This window comes from Scyliorhinus canicula, chromosome 7 (assembly GCF_902713615.1).
Source record: "Scyliorhinus canicula chromosome 7, sScyCan1.1, whole genome shotgun sequence".
Classification (NCBI taxonomy): domain Eukaryota; kingdom Metazoa; phylum Chordata; class Chondrichthyes; order Carcharhiniformes; family Scyliorhinidae; genus Scyliorhinus; species Scyliorhinus canicula.
In genome coordinates this window covers 20,523,402-20,540,978 of record NC_052152.1, presented here as the reverse complement: position 1 = coordinate 20,540,978, position 17,577 = coordinate 20,523,402, and the positions used below count along the sequence as shown (strand labels likewise).

Sequence of the window (17,577 nt, the reverse complement as noted above, 5' to 3'; positions counted from 1 at the left end):
CCTTCTAAAGAGCACCCTGTCCAAGCTCATACATCCACCCTATCCCGGTAACCCAGTAACCCCACCCAACCCAACCTTTGTGGACACCAAGCCCAATTTAGCATGACCAATCCATCAAACCTGTACATCTTTGGACTGTGGGGGGAAACCGGAGCACCTGGAGGAAACCCACGCAGACACGGGGAGAAGGTGCAGACTCCGCACAGACAGTGACCCAAGCCAGGAATCGAACCTGGGACCCTGGAGCCGTGAAGCAACTGTGCCAACCACTATGCTACTGTGCTTCCCCGGTAGGCTGACATGGTATGAAGGCCAACATACCATTTGCCTTTCTAATTGCTTGCTGAACCTGCCTCTCCATTTTCATTGACTGGTGTATAAGGGCATCCAGATCCCTTTGTACATCCACACTTCCCAATACACCACCATTTAAATAATACTCTTCCTTTCTGTTTTTCACACTCAAATATAGAACTTCACATTTAGCCATATTGTACTTCATCCGCCATGTGTTCCCCCACTCTTTTAACTTGTTTGAATCACCTTGGAACCTCCTTGCATCTCCACACTAATCACAATTCCGCTGGATTGAGTCTGCAGCCGCCACGCCCAGTTCCCAATGGGCGAGACCACACGTATCCCACATGGTTGGGAACTCGGCTGGTTGGGGGCAGAGCTCCGGGGGAGGGGGGGCTTCAGGCAATGTCCTGAGGCCGTCGATATGTGGCGCGGCTTTGGAGGGGGCAGAGCATCGCGAAAGCGGCGGCACCTCCGATTTAATCAGGAACTCAGATTCTCTGGCCGGTCGCCGATCGCGATCTTGGCGTCGGCAACCAGAGAATCCAGCCCCGTGTGCTTTAGTTTTGCCCAGTAACCTCTTCTGAGGGACCTTATCAAAAGCCTTCTGAAAGTCCAAATATGCCACATCCGCTGCTTCCCCCTTATCTACTCTACTCGAAAACCTCGATAAGATTTGTTAAGCATGATTTGCCTTTCATAAACCCGCACTGGATTTATCCAATCCCGTTAACGCTTTCTGAAAGTTCCGTTATCACGTCTTTCATTGCTCTTTGAGCTCATTGTTTTAATTTTTTTTCCTCACAGCGTATAGAATGAAAAGGTTAAAATGGTGAAAGAGTTAGAATTGTACAGTGGTGCTGTTGACAGAAATATAAAAGAAACAATATTACAAAGAGACTTGAAGGGGCTGGTTTAGCTCACTCGGCTAAATCGCTGGCTTTTAAAGCAAACCCAGCAGCACGGTTCGATTCCCGTACCAGCCTCCCTGGACAGGCGCCGGAATGTGGCAACTAGGGGCTTTTCACAGTAACTTCATTGAAGCCTACTCGTGACAATAAGTGATTTTCATTTCATTTAGAGAAGCTAGGTACATGTGCTGACAAGTCTTGTCATAGCAGAAAAACAAGAATTTGATGATAACTGGTCTGCATAAAAATTGCTTTCTCAAATGAAGTACCAGTGAAAAATGACGATCGGCAATATATGGGAAAGCATGGTAAAAAAAAGGCATAGAAAATAAAGATAATAAGTGGTGTTGGGCTGGAGTGGAGGTGGAGTGGGGAGTGCTCTCTGTGGTTTAGTGTATGTGAGAAATATTCCCTTTACTGCAATCCACCCCTGGAATAAAAATTTTTTAATAGACTCCATCATCTTCTTTTACTGATTCAGGCAATCTGCTCTGTAATTCTCCCTTTTATCCCTTTTTCAATAGTGAGGTTACATTGGCCACCCTCTAACCTGTACGAACTATTCCAGAGTCTATAGAATTTTGGAAGATGACCACCAATGCATCTCTTATTTCCAGGGCCACTTTCTTAAATACGCCGGGATATAGATTATCAGGCCCTGGTGATGTGTTAACCTTCAAAACCATAAATTTCCCTAGCACCATTTTCTTACTGATTTCCTTCAATTCTGCTCTCTCACTAGACCTTTGGTTTCCTAACATTTCTGGGGGGTTATTTGCAGCCTCTATTGTGAAAAAAAATGAAAATCGCTTATTGTCACTAGTCGGCTTCAAATGAAGTTACTGTGAAAAGCCCCTAGTCGCCACATTCTGGCACCTGTTCGGGTAGGCTGTTACGGGAATCGAACTAGTGCTGCTGGCTTGCCTTGGTCTGCATTCAAAGCCAGCTATTTAGCCCTGTGCTAAACATCCAGAAGACAGAACCAAAGTATGTGTTCAGTTCTTCTGCCATTTCTTTGTTTCCCCGTTATAATGTCCCCGGCATCTGGCAGCAAAGGTTTGTGAGTCACCGTGGTAAGCCAGAGAGTGGCTATTGAGAGACAAGCTCTGCTGACCAGCTGGTTCATGACTCTAGTGTGCAATGCAACGTGGGCAGCATGCGTATAATGAGGGTAATGCTGCCACACAAAATGCCATCTGACATACCAATGGGGTTCTCAGACCAACCCATTCTCTGCCAAGATCTCTCTGGAGCAGCCATGCAGTACTCAGCAGATCGCGTGTCTCACTTTGTCGGGCAATTTGCACAAGCTCAGAGTCATGAGGACACAGCCCATGCCATCGATAGGCGAGTAAAAAAGGCCATCCAACCCAAAGGATTCAGGCCCGCGTTCATGTCCCACTGGAGCATCCTCAAACCTTTTCTCATCTAAACCCACCTTTGTAATCACCTATCCCCTTCTCCCTCATCTGCTCGTCTAGTTTCCTCTTGCAGCCGTGATTTTCACTTCAAACGCTCAATGTGATATCGAACTCAGCTCTCTTTGAGTAAAGAAGATTCTTCTGAATTTTCTGTTGCATCTCTTGGTTGCTAGTTTGTATTGGTGGCTTCTAGTTGCTTTCTCTCACAAGTGTAAATATTCTCTCTGTGTGTATTCCATCAAAACCTAGTAACATTTTAAAGACCTCCAATAGGTAACCAGTCAATGCTTGTGTTTCACAAGAGCAGAAGCCGGGGTTACTTGATATGCGTATCAGACACTTTTCCTAGCATCCTTGTAAATCTTTTCTGTGCCCTCTCAAGTGCCTGTGTATCGTTTAAATAATATGATATCCAGAACTCCTGCCAGTATTCAAATTGCGGCACAGCAAGGTTGGTAAAAGCTGGAGCATAACTTTCCTACTTTTCAATTCGATCTTTTTGGAAATAAAACCTAGTGCTTGTTTTGCTTTTTTATGGGCTATTCTCCAATCTATTAACTTGGTTTCCATAATAGTTATGTCCTTCTCTCTCATCACCTTAAAGTGTATGATGTTATGGTCACTATTACATGGATGTTCCCCCCGCCCACTTTTATCTCTCTTTTGTGCTCTGGTCCATTTCCCATTACGAGATCCAACAAGTATTTCATTGTTGGGTGTTTTTCCTCATTGAGTTCGAAAGGAGGTCTGTACACATTGGAGGAACTCCATTTCCTTAGCCCCTTTGCCTATCTCTTTCGTCCAATTAATATTGGAATAGTTGAAATTCCCCCATATTATCATTCTACGTTTTTTGCTCAATTCCCTAATTTTTCTGCACGTTCCTCCCTCCATCCTGGTCCTTCCACCGTTAGATAGAGGTAGAACAATGACAGGAAGTGAGGGAATTGAGTCTGCGATTATTGAGTATTGAGAATAAGCAGGAAGAGGAGGAAGAAATGAAGAGATAAACAACACACACCCTTTCCAGCCAGGCTGCCCATGTTCGGATCAACTGACTGTGACCACAATCCCAATTCTCCATTCACTAAAAGTCCCTCAGTCCCTGATCATTGCAAATTCCTCTTGGCTATAATGCTGAAATAAAAGCCACCACTAAACAATCATTCCAAATCAACTGTATCAAAAAAGAAAATCACACGAAAGTCAACGAATCATCCTTGTGCATTCCCTTCGTGCCTGTCGTACAGGTATCTTTCCCGGTGCTCCTACGAGGGCTGCAGACTGGATGGTGGAGGGCTGCTGACTGTGGGTGAAGGAGGTGGCACATGGCCTCACAGGAGACCGCTCTGAGCCCAGACGTCCTGACCTTGGGATGCACTGACTCGACGTGGCGGCATGCAGTCTTGAACTGGCTACCTGGCAAGCAATGGCAATGGCATCATCAAAGTGGCAGTGGTGGGAGGACGAATGCTGCCAACCTGAGAGAAGACAGCAGGCTGGTGCCACTCCCCCTTGCATGGTGCCCACGCAATCCTGGCAATCAGTTGAAGGGCAGATTGCTGGACTGTTGCGACACCCTGCAACCACCTTTAATCACTGTTATAACAATTACCATAATAATGATGGTACGCTGTGCCTGCAAGGATGCGCTTCCATGGCAACAAGCACAGATTACATGTCTTGAGCCTGAGCTTTCACTACAGTGGCCATACAGCTTCTGCTGCAATGGAAGCTGTCATACTGAGCTTCAGGTGTTGCATCGCGGTTGGGTCTGCAGATTTACTAACGGAATTGGTCACCACGTTCACACACTGAAAAGGCCACGTATGCTGGATGAGTCACCCAGTGTAGATTCTGCCGCTCTGTTAAAGTACGCAAAGTGGCAGTATTCGAGCTGGGTCGGAGCTCAACTTGAGTGACAGTGTTTCATCACCATTGGTCTCTTACTCCTGTTGCACTCCTTGGAGCAGCTTTTGGGTATCAGGGAGAACAGCGGAAGGGTAAGGTTACATTGAGAGAAGTGGGGGGAAAGGGGGAGTTGCATTCTTGCTCCACTGGCAGCTTGTGAACCTGAAGAGATTGTGGGCTGCGAGGTGTGGGGAGGAGCATTAGGTAGGAACCGAACATTATCTTCAATGAGTTCCAGTCTAATCCATTTGGCTGATGTGCCTGCATGGTTGGGTAGCAGGCAGTGTGAGCAAACTGTGAAATGTGGGTGTGAGGCTTTGCAGCAAGTGCTAAGTCGCTGAGGTGAAGCTAGGAATGTGCGGTCGGTACGAGATATGATTGGCGGAGATTATCAGTACAGTGACAGGAGCTGGTACGTTGAGCAGTGTGTGAAGTTATTGGTTCAGTTGGAAGAATGTGATAAGTGAAGGTGAATTTACTGACCTTGACCACCTGTGTGAGGTTATTAAATTTGTTTTGGCACAGCATCCAGATGGTCGGGACTACACTGTTGGCATTGTCCTGTGTGGCTGTCTGCTCCGACCACCCCTCCCGTGTCGGGCCAGTAGGCCTCCTGTTTCCCTGTGGATGGAAGGCCTCACTCCTCCTGTTAACTTCCTGCACCAAAGCCTTCAGTGTTGTGCCTGAGACCTGTGGAGCATGCTCTCCATCCTGTAGCAGTATTAATCAATACTCTCTATGCTCAGAATATCTTTCGCAGCCACCCTGTGCTGTTGCTAGAATGCACCTCCCTTTTGGTGAGCATTAATAATGCAAGCCTCGCAAGAACTTTGGGCCCGTACTGAGGAATGCAGTATACTGAGCTGCACGCTACTATCATTCAAATTAGCAGGCAATGTGAAGAAATACAACTTGATTCAGAAACTGAACTGGACCAGACATATACATATCGTGACTACAAAAATAGGCTGGAGCTGGAATTCTGCTGCGAGTAATTCACCTCCCGATTCTTAAAGCCTGTCCACCATCTACAAGGCACAAGTCAGGAGTATGATGCAATATCCAACACCATCCAGGACCAGGTTGACTGCTTGTTTGACACCCATCCACCACCTTGACCATACCACTCCTCCAATACTGGTGCACAGTGGCTGCAGTGTGGGCTATCAAAGATGCATTGCAGTAACTCACTAAAACTCGTTTGGTAGCATCTTCCAAACATACGGGGTGGGACTCTCCGGTCGGCCAGCCACGTTGTCCCGTGTGATGTGCCCCCGCTATAGCGGGATTCTCTGTTGCTGCAGCCAGCCAATAGGGTCTCCCATTGCGGCCGCCCCACACCGTCGGGAAACGCGCGGGCGTGGGCGCGCTGCTGGTGGACCGGAGGATCCCACTGCCGGAGAATTCCGTTAATGACCTTTGACATCAAGAACAGCATCGCCACCTGTAAGTTCAGGTCTTGCATCATCTTGACTTGGAAATATATCAGCCATTCATTCACAATCGCTGGGTCAAAACTCAGGAACTTCCACCTCAGCCGCACTGTGGATAAGGCAGCATGGTAGCACAGTGGTTATCACAGTTGCTTCACAACTCCAGGGTCCCGGGTTCGATTCCCGACTTGGGTCACTGTCTGTGTGGAGTCTGCACGTTCTCCCCGTGTCTGCGTGGGTTTCCTCTAGGCGCTCCGGTTTCCTCCCACAGGCCAAAGATGTGCAGGTTAGGAGGATGGGTCACGCTAAATTGCCCTTAGTGCCCAAAAAGGTTGGGTGGGGTTACTGGGTTCTGGGGATAGGGTGGAGGTGTGGGCTTAAGTGGGGTGCTTTTTCCAAGGGCCGGTGCAAACCTGATGGGCCGAATAGTCTCCTGCTGCTCTGCAAATTCTATGATCAATGATCTATGTTCTATAAGGCCCAAAAATAGGGGCAAGGATCATCAAGCATGATTAAACCATGCCTGTTGCTTTTTAAAAAATCATTCATGGGACGTGGGCATTGCTGACAAGAGGACCATTTATTGCCCATTGGGCACACAGCACGTGGACTGCTCATGAACACCTTCTCAAAAGCAGCCAAGGATGGGCACAAAAAATACTGCTCTTGCCAGCGATGCCCACGCCCCATTAATGAATTTTTAAAAAAAGCAACAGTCATGGTTTAACCATGCTTTGTGATCCTTGCCCCATGTTTGGGCCTTAGCCAGTTTCCCGTCCATGCGATTCAGGTGTACTCCTCCCTGTGGCTCAATGTTGGGCATCGATGGGGCCCCATGAAGGCAAAGGGCTTGAACACCTCTGGTTTAAAAGTCTCTGCAGCACAGTTTATTGGAGGCCCAGCCCGTTCCACCATGGGCTGATATCCTGAAGTCTGTCATATAATTAATCACCTGATTTTTTATCCGTGCCACAAAATGGAGGCTGGGTGCTTTCCCACTGAGAGAGAGTGAACAGAAAGGGGGAGTGTCAATCGTGGCCCTCTCTCTTTAGTGGTATTAATGAAGGCAGGTCATGGTATCACAGCTTAGGGCGGTGTTATCTATATTACAGAGCTACGACTGCATTTATAGCCATATAAAATTCTGCTTCCTCATTTTTAGTGAAGTCTGTGAATTCAAATTGCTGCAGAACATATTTTTCTCAGGAAAGTAAGCCTAACAATGCTGTTTTTAACAGTTTAAATGGGTATCAGTAACCCCATTAAAACGGACTAAAAATAGCATTATTAACACATTTATTACAGTCAGAATGACCCGAAATTGACCTGTTACATTACACTTGCAATCATTTCCTGTTTTGCAATTTTAATCAGCTAATTTCCCTCTTAACGAGTATATAGATCAGACGTTGTTTAGCTTGCCAATCTCTTTCTGATTGATCTCCATTCTTGTCTCTCAGGATCAATGACCAACATATGCTCTTGAACTTCAAGTTCACAGGGTCACTGGTGCCGTCTTAACTCACTGCTGGGAACGTGCGGTGCATGCAGCACCATTCATTCATCACTACATCTTAGCTGGAACTCCTGCTGCTTATTCCAATTGCCTATGCTAAAATGTAGGTGTGCGGTTGGTGGGTGTTACCTGCTTAATGCAGCAATAGACAGCATAACAAGTGATGCCTGTCGCACCTGCAGTAGTTGTCTCAAAATGATGATCTCCTGTGTAGTGCATGCCCGTGAGCAGGATACTCCAATACCATTTGTACTCCTAGGTTTTCTTCTCCTGGCATCATAGAATGATACAGCGCAGAAGGAGACCATTTGGCCCATTGCGCCTGTGTTAGGTCTTTGAAAGCGCGATCCAATTGGTCTCTCTTCCCTGCAGGTTTTTCCCCTTCAACCATGGGCGGGATTCTTCAATCACCGGTGGACCGTTTCTCGGCTGAGGGCAGGATTTTCCAATAATGGGGCTATGTCCCCATGCCGGTGTGAAAAGCAGCACCAAGTAGTCCAGCGTCATCGGTCCCTGATAATGGGGAATGCTCCCCTTCCTAGGGAGCTAGGTTGGCACCGGAGTGGTCCCCGCAGTTCCAGGCGGCACAGAACGGCCCGCGAGTTTGCGCATGCCCAGAACGGCCGGCGTATTTCCGCGCATGCGCACTACGGCCGGATATTTCCACACATGCGCGGGGGTTCCCTTCTCCTCGCCGGCCTCCGGGCAATATGGTGGAGCCCTACTGGGGCCCGGTGTGGAGTAAAATAGGCCCCCAAGGAACCAGCCCGCCCGCCGATCGATAGGCCACGATGGTGGGGAAGGCCACCGTCCACCCCCCCCCCCCACCCCCTCCAGGACGCCCCCCGCAGACTCACCTTCCAGGTCCCGGCGTGTGGGACCTGAGTAACCCACGCCGGTGGGACTCGGCCAAACCCGTCGGCCACTAGGCCCATCGGGGGCTGGAGAACCGGCAGGTGGGGGGGTGCCACTGTCAACGGCCCCCGACCGGTGCAGCGGGAATCCCGCGGGCCCCCGAGAATCAGCGCCGGAGAATGGGAAAGCCGGCGTCTGTGCGGCGGGGCGCGATTCCCGGGTCCAAATCCGGGCCCAGATGTGAGGAGGTGGAGACAGAGAAGGGGAAGGGAGAGATCGAAAGATGACAAAGGAGACAGTGACATTATGCTGGGTGGGGAGAGACCTCTGTGGGACCAAGATCAAAGGGGAGAGATCACAAGGGGGGAGAGATTGTGAGAAGTTCAGATGATTGGCAGATGAGGCAAGGGGTAGTTGGTGGGTTGGCTGATTGCCCGGAGGGAGAGGTGACAGAAGATTCATTGAAACTCAGTCCAACCTGCCGTGATGGTCTTGAAGCACCTGGGAAAACACTCCTAATCCTCCTCCCTCTCAGCTTCCAGGTTTCCAAAGCTTTGGGAAAGTCAAATGCTCCCAAAATCTGAAAAACAGAGCCACATTTCATTATTATTATTACTGACATGTCTCTCCAGAATGGATGATCCCAAATCGGGTTAAGATCGGAAGTAGACACTTGGATCAGGTTGAGGTGGGTTTTACCTTTTTACCCCACCTCCATGGGGAAAGAAAGCTGGAGCTATGGGCTGTTGGGCAAGTGGGTGGGGGGGGGGGGGGGGGGGTACTAAAATTCCACCCAGCATGCCTAAAATTGGCTCTTGTTCTGAATGTTTATGCACTCATCTCCCAATTCGGTGCACCTTTTTTGATGAGATCCTCAAAAAAACACTTTTCTCACTTCCAGCCATTTTAGCAAAGAAAGAGGAGTGCTAAACGTGTGGACCACCTTTTCTACGTTAAAATATTGCAAGTTATTTCACTGAAGTGGAATGGAAGGAATCAGAGAGAAGCAAAGTAACTTGAAAAGTGTGGGTTTGAAGTTTCTGAAGACACGGTACAAAGTAGCACGTTGCAGAGACTTAAAAGAGTGAGTTCCAGAAGATGGGACAAAGACAGGTGAAGGTTTTGATACCAAGTGAGGAATTGCTCGAAGAAGGCTGACGTACAGGAGCCTGGAGCTGGAGAAATGAAATGAAAAATGAAAATCGCTTATTGTCACGAGTAGGCTTCAATGAAGTTACTGTGAAAAGCCCCTAGTCGCCACATTCCGGCGCCTGTCCGGGGAGGCTGGTACGGGAATCGAACCGTGCTGCTGGCCTGCTTGGTCTGCTTTAAAAGCCAGCAATTTAGCCCAGTGAGCTAAACCAGCCCCTGGTATCCCCTGGGAAAGTGCAGGTTACACAGCATGACTACGGTACAGAATATCACCACTAGTTTCTCAGGGTGACTCAGAATCAACAATAAATCATGCCCTTGCCAGCAATACCAATGCATTGTTAGTAAATAAAAATTTTAAAATGTGCATTTATTTGGGCTACTTTTCGAAGTGCATCTTACTTACAAAGAGCTCATCTCCTTCCACCACATTGAGAAATCCTTCGGCCTATTGTCCGCAAATTGTCCGCAAATGTTCCAATATCCTTTGATTTCCCAGAACATACGACAGTAATAATATAAGAAATCAGTGCAGGAGCAGTGCAAGGACCCCTTTCAGGGTTGAACTTCTAAGCCAATTGTACGTGCCTGCCTCCTCCCCATATACCTCGGTTTCTTCAGCGTCAACAATATCCATCGATCTGTCCCTTGAATATACTCAAACCTCAGCCTTCGGGGGTTGAGGATTCATGATCCTTAATGGCCAACCCCCGAACCTGACCCCCCGGCTCTATAGACTCTTCAGCCAGGGAGAAACAGCCTCTCAGCATCTACCCTGTCAAGCCCTCCAGGATTTGTACACCATTCTCTTGGTTTAGCTCTCACCCTTCAAAACCCCAGAGACTTCGGGACCACTCCATTCAACCTCTCCTCAGAAGGCAGCCCTACCATCCAAGGTACCTCTTTAGTGCACCTCCTCTAAGGCAAGTAGGTGTGTACTTGAGAAATTTAGCCCTTGAATGTAATCAGTCTGTACGAGCTCTAACTTGGATTTACCTCTGTCTTTTCTCTGCTTTGAACAGACGCCAGAGGGTCCAACCAGTAATCGTGGAACCCAGAAGGCAGCAATAAATCAATACATAGCCAACATTCCTACTTACCCACGGAAAACCAGGCACGTGACTGCTGTTTGACCAGATGGACTGTGCCCTGGAGGACTTTGTATATTTTACGTCTCGGTCTAGTTTTTGTACTCTGTTTCTTTGCATTAGAAATCATGACTCCTGGCAAGCATTCTGAGTTTGAAGAGTCTCTGACAACAAGAATCGTTCCTTAATGGGAAAAAGATTGATTGTAGGAAGGGGTTTGAGTTGCTGTCTGTGTGCGATTGATCAAAGCTGTGTGGACTGAGGCAATTTGAAACAAATGAAATTAAACCCAAGGTTGGGGATTTCTGTTCTCTCCCACAGGCATTTTGTTCCAAATGAAGGGAAAGCTGCTTCTTATTGCTTTGTGCTCTTGGTGAATCATTTATTTAAATTGCCCTTGACTCACCGTTTACTGACCAATGCCAAGAAATGGGATTGTGGTCAGTTTTTGCACCTCTCCCCCCACCTCCCCCAACCTTCAATTCCGCAGTCCTTCTGTGTGACCAGAGTGTCCAATTGGCGTCAGGTGAACTAGACCTTGCTCCAAGTGAACACTGGGACAATATAAGCCATCTTATTCTGCTCTGCTTAATGATTCACCAGTTTCGCTCCTGTTTCTGACCTTCCCAATGGTGGCTCTTTCCCTACAACTCCACCTCGGGGGTGGTTTGTATGTAAGATCTGCCGCAGAGTTTTAAGACCCTATCTAAATATCATATTTAGCACCATGCCCATGAACAGCCAACCTCTGCAACATTATCTGCCTTCAACCCCCACGGGCAGTAACCTAGAGGAGCAGATTGCCACCCTTCCTAGAACCCACCTGCTTTTCGTTCCGTTAAATCCAGATTTATAAAGATGGAAAACACTTGCTTTTATACAGCCCCTTTCACAACCTCAGGCCATCCCACAAAGTGCTTGACAGCCAATGAAGCACTTTTGAAGTGTTGCAATGTCGGAAATGTGGTGGTCGATCTGCCCACAATCAGCAATGTGATAACAACCAGATAATCTGTTTCTGAGATTTGAATGCGAAAGAAATATTGCCCAAGACACACTGCTCTTAAAGGTAGATGATCTGCTCCATCAGATTACCCTGCCCCTTCGAGATGGTGGAGATGAAGATTTACCTCAGCTAAAAGATTTAATCCCGCTGGTGATCAGTACCGCAGGCAGTCTGGTTCTGAAAGGCCTTTTCTTATTCTTGTCGTTGCACCTGTATTTTCTGCTATTAATTGTGTGATTAATAAACAACTTTTACACCCTAGCTAAACGCTGTTGACTGTAAATCCATGAATTTAAATTGATTGGGAATGAGTTTGGTTAGTTTGATTTGCTATATGTTATGAAAGATGTTGAAATGGGCTGATGGATTTTTTTCAAATGGACAATCTGAGTTACTACTGAGAATTTTAAGCATTGCGTATTGTGCATTCGGTTAAGCCAGATGGCTGACCTACCTAACCCTTTACCTGAAACTATTTTAGTAGTATAAAATAAATTCTCTCACATCTATACCTTGCCACCTCCAGACTTGACTATTTTATTGCTCTCCTGACCATCGTCCCATCTTCCACCCTCTATTCATCTCAGTTCCGTCCATGTTCTAACGCACATATCTGTGCCCTACAGCAGGTCCCTATCACCCATCACACCTATTCCCGCTGACCTTTTTTAATGACATTTTTTTAAAACCCCAAATCTAAAATGATCATCCTTGTGTTGAAATCTCTTCCAGCCCTCCTCAAGCCTGCTCGTTCTCCGCCCGCCACACCAGTGGGTCATGCCTTCATGCTTTGAAATTTCATCCTTTTGACTGCTGCTTCACTTCTCCCCTCTTCCACCCACACAATTATTGGTCAACCCTCCCAAAATCTCCTTCTTTGGTTTGGCTTTTTTTTAATGGCTCGAAGCACCTCGAGATATTTTTTTCTATTTTAAAGGGGCGATATAATTGCTGGTTTGTTACCAAATGAGCAACTCCCATGTCCCTGGATTTTTTTTTTTATACATTCGTTCTTGGGTAGTGGGCATCACTGGCTGGGTCAGCATTTGTTGCCCATCTCTAATTGCCCTTGAACGGAGTGGCTTGCCTGGCCATTTCAGGAGGGGGTAGCTGAGAGTCCATGACATTGCTCTGGTAAGGTTGGCAGGTTTCCATCCCTGAAGGACATTAGTGAACCAGATGGGTTTTTAACGACAATCATGGCATCATTCAACTTTAAATTCCAGATTTTTATTGGATTCAAATTTGACCATCTGTCTTGGCAGGATTCAAACCTAGGATCCTAGAGCATTACCCTGGGTCTCTGGATTACTAATCTAGTGACAATACCACTATACCATCACCTCTCCTGATGTACAAGTTAAGCTAAAAACAGAAGACATAGGATGAGACTGAAATAGCACGATTGCAGGGCAGGAAAGGCCATTTGAAAAAATGTTTGTTTTCTTGAATTGGAAATAATAATGAACATAGAACATAGAGTGCAGAAGGAGGCCATTCGGCCCATCGAGTCTGCACTGACCCACTTAAGCCCTCACTTCCACTCTATCCTAATAACCGCTCCTAACGTTTTTGGACACTAAGGGCAATTTATCATGGCCAATCCACCTAACCTGCACGTCTTTAGACTGTGGGACGAAACCGGAGCACCCGGAGGAAACCCACGCCGGCACGTGCAGACTCTGCACAGACAGCGACCCAGCAGGGAATCGAACCTGGGACCCTGGCGCTGTGAAGCCACAATGCTAATGACTTGTGCTACCATGCTGAAGTAGGGGGTGAGATCTTGTGGTGCAGCAGTAGTGTCCGTGCCTCTGAAACAGAAGCTTTGGGTTCAAGCCTCAGTTCAGGACTAGGTGGCTGCAGAAGATGGCAGCTTCTAGATAACCTGATTCCAGAGCTGGAGCTGCGGGTGGACTCACTGGGGAGCATCCACGATGCTGAGGAAGCCATTTAGCATGTTCAGCGAGGAGATCAAACCGCGGGTGAGAATTGCACAGGCAGAAAGGAACCATCAGGGACAGTAAAAGACTCGGGAAGGTAGTGCAGGAGTCCTCTGTGGTCATCCCCCTCGGAAACAGATCAACCACTTTGGGTACTGTTGAGGGGAATGGCCTCTCAGCGGAAAGCAGCAACAGCCAAGTTCACAGCACTGTGGGTGGCTCTGCTGCTCCGAAGGGCAGGAGGAAACCAAGTGGCATGGCTACAGTGATAGGGGATTCAATGGTTAGGTGGACAGACAGATGCTTCTGTGGCCGTATACGTGAATCAAGGATGGCATGTTGCCTCCCTGGGCCAGGGTCCACAATGTCACGGATGGCTGCTGGGCATTCTGGGGAGGGAAGCTGAACAGCCAGTGGTCGTGGTACACATTGGTACCAATGGTATATTAAGGGATGAGGACAATAAGCTGAGTACAGGAAATTGGGAGATAAATTAACTTGCAGGACTTCAAATGTTGTAACCTCAGGATTATTCCCAGTTCCACGTGCTAGCGAGAGCAGGAATAACAGGACAGACCAAATGAAGAAGTGGCTGGAAAGATGGTGTAGGAGAGAGGGATTCAGATTTTTGGGACACTGGGACTGGCTCAGGGGCAGGTGGGACCTGTACAAATCGGATGGTTACTCCCAGGTAGAGCTGGGAAAAGTCAAGGGAAAATGACGGGGTTAAGCTGTTCATACTTCAATGCAAGAAGTATTACAAACAATATAGATGAGTTAAGGTCACAGGTAGAGACATGGCAGCAGGATGTCATTGCTATAATGGAAACCCGGCTAAAGGAGAGCCAAAACTGGCAGCTAAATATCCCAGTTTTGTAAAATTAATTTATGGGATGTGGGTGTCACTGGTTAGGCCAGCATTTATTGCCCATCCCTAATTGCCCTTCAGAAGGTGGTGGTGAGATTCCTTCTTGAACCGTTGCAGTCTTTGAGGTGTAGCTACACCCACTGTGCTATTGGAGGTGGGGGGGGTTCCAGGATGTTGTCCCTGACAGTGAAGGAACAGCGATATATTTCCAAGTCACGGTGGTGAGTGACTTGGAGGGGAAACTTCAGGTGGTGGGGTTCCCAGGTATCTGCTGCTCTTGTCCTTCTAGATGGTAGTAGCCATGGGTTTGGAAGGTGCTGTCTAAGGAACCTTGGTGAGTTACTGCAGTGCATCTTGTAGATGGTACACACGGCTGCCAATGTTCATTGGTGGTGGAGGGTTTGAATGTTTGTGGAGGGGGGAGCAATCAAGTGGACTGCTTTGTCCTGGATGCTGTCGAGCTCCTTGAGTGTTGTTGGAGCTGCACACATCCAGCTAGGTGGAGAGTATTCCAATACATTCCTAACTTGTGCCTTGTGGTGATTTAACCCAAGGGTCACCACACGTCAGGCAAGGTTGAGAAGGCTTGGCCTTCATGGATAACCTCAGCCCGCACGGGAATTCAACCCGCGCAGTTGGCGTTGTTCCACATCATGAACCAGCTTTCCAGCCAACTGAGCATTACTGGGCAGACATTAACATGAATTGGAAGAAATCTGGCAGATGCTTCACATGTGTGAGGTATAAAATGTTTTAATCGTGAACATTTTATTGTGACCAATTTCCATTTCCCCAAAGTTACAGATCGTGAATTCACCAGTACCCACTCAGTGCTCCTCACTCTTCTTGATCTTATGCGGTCCACTGCCACGTCTAGGTTTGTCCCCATGATGCAAATCAGATGTGGATGCAGCTTGCTGCTTTCCCCACCCCGTGGCCTTTGATGCCCTTGGTAGATGTCCTCTGGAGGGCCTCGAGTTGGGCAGCCCCAAACGACTTCCTGGTGTCACTGGCATCACCATGCCACCCTATCCTGCCAGCTGCCCTTAAGATGCACCGGTATCAGCAGGGGGGAATTCGGAAGAAACGGAAACCACTTTTGTCTCCTTGGTAGCAGGCCCTGGGTTGGCCTCCAGCGCTTACTCCTCTTGAGGGTCTCCAATGGACAGAGGGGCAGCTGGAGTGAGTTCCAGAGGCCTCTGAGTCTTCTGGCGCTGCCAGTCCAGGAGGCTCCCCATTGTTTTTTTTTATAAATGTTTTTATTGGGTTTTTTTTGAGCAAGGTATAATTACCGTTATGTACACAGAATAAGAAACACATATATATATACACACATTTAGAGGAGAAGGGCACACCCCAACATAAAAAAAAATACAATAACATTTGTAATGGAATAACTGGTGGGGTATTGTGCACCAGCTCGACAGTGGCATCTCTGTACATCTGTCAAAATTACCCACCCCACAGAAGTAGGCGACTGCCTGCGGGTGGGTGGGTGGGGGGGGTGGGGGGGGGGGGGGGGGGGGGGGGGGGGGGGGGGGGGGACTGGGGGGGCAAGCATACCTTTGGGTGCCGGGGAGAGAATCACAGCGTGTGATATTTGGCCGTGCTGTGTGTTGCTGTCGCCCGCCCTTCCCGGACGGGTCTCGCTGCCGTCCCACGCTCGCCCCCACCTCTGCCGCTCCTCCCGTCCTCTATCTCCAGTTTCCTCATTTCCCGCTCCTGGAGATGTCATGCACGTTTTGGCATCCCATGTCCTCCCTCCGGCTCCCGCTTCCCTGCCCCCCCCTCCACGGTTCGCCTCCCTCTCCCCAGGTTTAGCTGTCTTCCCCCCTCCCCCCCGGTGGTTCGGCCCTCCCACCTCAGGTTTTTTTTTTTAAATACTTTTTATTGAAGAAATTTTTCAGAGTACAAACATTTTAACCCCCCCTACATTTGAATTATATCAAAACAAAGTCAAACCCCCCTACTTAACAAGAATCCCCCCCCACCCCCTACCCGCGCGCCCCCCCCGCCTCCCCCCCCCGCCGACGAACCGGCCGCCAGACCATCTTGTCGTTTCTGGCAGTGTCCTCGGGCAGGCCTTGCCCGTGACACCACCGATACCGTGTTTCCTTCGTTGTTATCCCCCCCTCCCCCCCCCCCCCCTCCCCTCCCCCCCCACCCTCCCCCCCCCCTCCCTCCCGCCCTCCCCTCCCCTCCCGGGTTTCTATCTCTGATCTAAGAGGTCCAGGAAGGGTTGCCATCGCCTGAAAAACCCCTGCACCGACCCTCTCAGGGCGAATTTGATTCTTTCCAATTGGATGAAGTTTGCCATGTCGTTTAACCAGGTGTTAACACTTGGAGGCCTTGCGTCCCTCCACTGAATCAAGATCCTCCTCCGAGCCACCAAGGACGCAAAGGCTAGTATTCCAGCCTCCCTCGCCTCCTGTACCCCCGGCTCCGCCCCAACCCCGAAGATCGCAAGTCCCCATCCTGGCTTGACCCTGGACCCCACCACTCTCGACACCGTCCCTGCCACCCCCTTCCAGAACTCCTCCAGTGCCGGACATGCCCAAAACATGTGTGCATGATTCGCAGGGCTTCCCGAACATCTGACACACCTGTCTTCACCCCCGAAAAACCGACTCATCCTTGTCCCCGTCATGTGGGCTCTATGCAGTACCTTAAATTGAATAAGACTCAGTCTCGCACATGACGACGAGGAGTTGACCCTCTCTAGGGCGTCTGCCCATGTCCCATCCTCTATCTGTTCCCCCAGCTCTACCTCCCACTTGTCTTTCAACTCCACTGCTGGTACCTCCTCCACCTCCTGCATAATCTTATAAATGTCCGAGATCTTCCCCTCCCCGACCCAGACCCCTGATAGCACCCTATCACTCGCCCCCCTGTCGGGAAGCACGGGAAACCCCTCTACCTGTCGTCTGGCAAATGCCTTCACTTGGAGGTACCTGAACGTGTTCCCCGGGGGGAGCCCGAATTTCTCCTCCAGCTCTCCCAAGCTCGCAAACCTCCCCTCTATAAACAAGTCCTTCAGTTGCCTAATGCCCACCCTCTGCCAGCTCAGAAATCCCCCTCCTGTATTTCCCGGTGCAAATCTGTGGTTCCCTCTTAGTGGTGCCCTTATCAAACCCCCCACTTCCCCCCTGTGTCGCCTCCACTGCCCCCAGATCTTG

General features: G+C 48.8%; 1 protein-coding gene across 7 annotated transcripts in view; it reads left to right on the top strand.

Annotated features, from left to right (window-relative positions):
- The window catches only part of LOC119968770 (immunoglobulin superfamily member 5-like), a 93,174-nt gene extending 81,073 nt beyond the window's left edge, over positions 1-12,101 (top strand). For 5 of the 7 annotated variants that reach the window (XM_038801477.1, XM_038801474.1, XM_038801476.1 and 2 more), the window contains one exon: positions 10,519-12,101. In XM_038801477.1, coding sequence (XP_038657405.1) covers positions 10,519-10,629 — 111 coding nt within the window. In that variant the 3' untranslated portion in view covers positions 10,630-12,101. The remainder of the gene's footprint in view (positions 1-10,518) is intronic. The other 2 variants (XM_038801481.1, XM_038801480.1) reach the window with 1 other exon arrangement.
- The last annotated feature ends 5,476 nt before the right edge of the window (positions 12,102-17,577 follow it).